This window comes from Callorhinus ursinus, unplaced genomic scaffold, assembly GCF_003265705.2.
Source record: "Callorhinus ursinus isolate GAN/ISIS: 27379988/994484 unplaced genomic scaffold, GSC_fseal_2.0 scaffold4, whole genome shotgun sequence".
In the NCBI taxonomy this organism is placed as follows: Eukaryota; Metazoa; Chordata; class Mammalia; order Carnivora; family Otariidae; genus Callorhinus; species Callorhinus ursinus.
In genome coordinates this window covers 251,167-253,623 of record NW_027397066.1, presented here as the reverse complement: position 1 = coordinate 253,623, position 2,457 = coordinate 251,167, and the positions used below count along the sequence as shown (strand labels likewise).

General features: G+C 67.0%; 1 protein-coding gene across 1 annotated transcript in view; it reads left to right on the top strand.

Annotated features, from left to right (window-relative positions):
* Positions 1-311: 311 nt before the first annotated feature.
* CPLX1 (complexin 1) overlaps positions 312-2,457 on the top strand; it is a 35,837-nt gene continuing 33,691 nt past the window's right edge. Inside the window, exons 1-2 of the mRNA XM_025886915.2 lie at positions 312-438; positions 1,820-1,925. Of these exons, the coding sequence (XP_025742700.1) occupies positions 1,895-1,925 (31 nt within the window). The 5' untranslated portion in view covers positions 312-438; positions 1,820-1,894. The remainder of the gene's footprint in view (positions 439-1,819; positions 1,926-2,457) is intronic.

Genomic DNA, 2,457 nt, shown 5'->3' with positions numbered 1-2,457 from the left:
CGTGGGGTTGTGGGACCCTGTCTGCGAGGAGGGCGACCCCCGCCCGGGTCCACACCGAGGAGGTCGCATGGTGGTGGTGGGGTGGGGGCAGTGTCTGAGATTCTAAGCTGCTGGGCGGGCGAGGGTCACCGGCGCCGGCTCCTGGATTCCACCGAATCCGGCGAGGGGGCAGGGTTTGGGAGTGGAGAGGGGGGCGCGGCTCCGTCGCTCCCGCCCCCGCCCCCCGCGGGCGCCCGCCTCGCCGCTGCGGCCCCGCCCTCGTCGTCACGCTCGGACGCGGGCGGGGGGCGGGGTGCGCCTCCATGTGACGCGCCCTCCTCGCCGTGCCCTTCAGCCGCCGCCGCAGTTCCCGGGGCGCCACATGGACCCGGCCAGCCCGAGCGCGCTCCGCCACTGACTGCCCAGGCGCCTGCCCGCCCGCACCCCGGCCCCGGGAAGGTAACCCACGCTCCCGCGCGCACCCCACTCCAGGCCGCCCCCTGCCCAGCCTGCCCCTTCCCGGCCCCGGCTGGGCGCGCACTCGGCCGGGGTGGGCGCTGTCCGCCCGCGCGGTGCTGAAGCGGGCCCCGTGGTCCCGGCCCGCGTCCTCCCTCTTTCTTGCTCCTGCCTTGCGCGTCTCCCCTTCCCCTCCCATGTCCTGTGTCTCTTTCTCCTGGCGCGCTCCCGCCTGAGGGCCGCTCAGCAGAGCCGGGCAACTCGCCCGCCCGCAAAGCCAAGGGGTGCGGCGGCAGCGGGAGCCCCGGCCCGCGCGGGGAGGCAATGGGAAGCCTGGGGGAGCTCCAGCAGCACCCCGAGCCTCTCTGTGGCTGGGGCCTGAGTTCCCCACCGCCTCAGGAGCCAGGGGAGAAGTTTGGAAGAGAATCTGCTTTGCGGCAAGGGCGCCCCTGCGCGCCAGCGCTTTGCGGGGAGGCGGGGGCACTCCCACCCAGCCAGCCCTCCCCAGGCCGCACAAACGCGGGTCTCCTTCGTCTGCAGAGAAAAACACCGTAAAACACTGGATCTCCAGAGCCCTGGGCTTCCCTGCCAGGAGAGACCCCACAAGTGGGGAGGGAAGGGACTTGGAGCTGCTTTATCCTACAGGCAGCCCCTCCCTACCAGAGTTCAGCTGACCTGAACCCTGGAGCGCCCCACCCGTGCAGACGCAGGTGGAGGGGGGCGGTCTGACCCCCAATTTCCATTTCCCTGAAGGCTGGGTTCCTGCAGTCTCTCCTGAATCTCTGCTGCGGGTTGGGGGCAGTGGGCCCTCAAATTTCCCCTGGGTGGAGCCTGGTCTACCTGCCCCTGAGACTCCTCTGTCAGAAGCCAAAGAGACCTCTCTGAAGGGGCATCCACTCTGGCGCCACCCCACCATAGCCCTTTCTGTCTCTTAGATGGATTCCCCCACCCCCTTGTGGCCCAGGGTCCACCAAGGAGGCAGAAGGGCCAGTCATCTTCACACACCCCTTGAGTCTGCCCCGGCTTCACACAGCCCGGCTCCTTCTGAGCTGCACTCTCCCGCCCCCATCGCTGCAGTAGCCACCATAAGATGGATTCAGAAAACCAGGGGCCACGTGAGGCCACTTTGCAGGTCCAGCTGGGGTCTTGGAATCTACCTGCCCTGGTCAGGGTGTGGAGTGGAAACCCTCTTCCACTGAGACCCTTCCAGACCCTCTCAGGTGTCCCTGTCAGTGTCGGGGTCCAGCCATAGAGGTGGGGGAATCGACAAAGGATGCTCTCTCCAGACCACAGACCCATGCTCAGGGGTATTCGGGTAGGGATGAGCAAAAAGCCCTCCCCCAGGCCTCGCCAGGGTGACCTGTGACCACTTCCTCTCCCCCAGGCAGAGAACTCCCCACCACACTTGGATGTGAGTTCGGACCCTTGGAGGAGCCGCTGAGGAATCAAAGCCATCGTCATGGAGTTCGTGATGAAACAGGCCCTGGGAGGTAGGAAGTCGGGGGCGTGGGGGCACAAGGCACCCAGCTGGCCTCATACCCACAATGGCATGCAGACACACGGGGGTACCACGTGATCACCCTCAGACTTCACAGATGCCTTCATTGCACGTCCCCGGAAACACACCTGCCCGCTCCCTCCCTCAGGACAGAGCCAGGGAGAAGAGGGGTAGGAACCAAAGCCAGAGCCTCCAAGTTGCTTTGGCCAGCACGGGGAGTGGGGGAGGGTGTACACTGGTGTACCGTGCTCAGGGCAGAGCCCACCAGACAGTGCTGAGGCTGGGGTCAAGGGTGAAGCAGCAGCACCCTCGCTTTTGGGAGGCTAGCGGGGGGTGAGTTTCAGGGGCACCAAGGGCCAACCCTAACTGGCAGCGTCTGGTGGGCCCCATGGGGGTTCTGCTGTTGGTGAGCAGAGCCATGGGAAGCTGCAGCAGGCGGAGTGGGGGTGGGGGACCGGAGCTGGATCTGTGGTGTCCAGCAGGGACCCCGTGGGTTTCACCCAGGGTGGGGGCAGCAGCGCGCA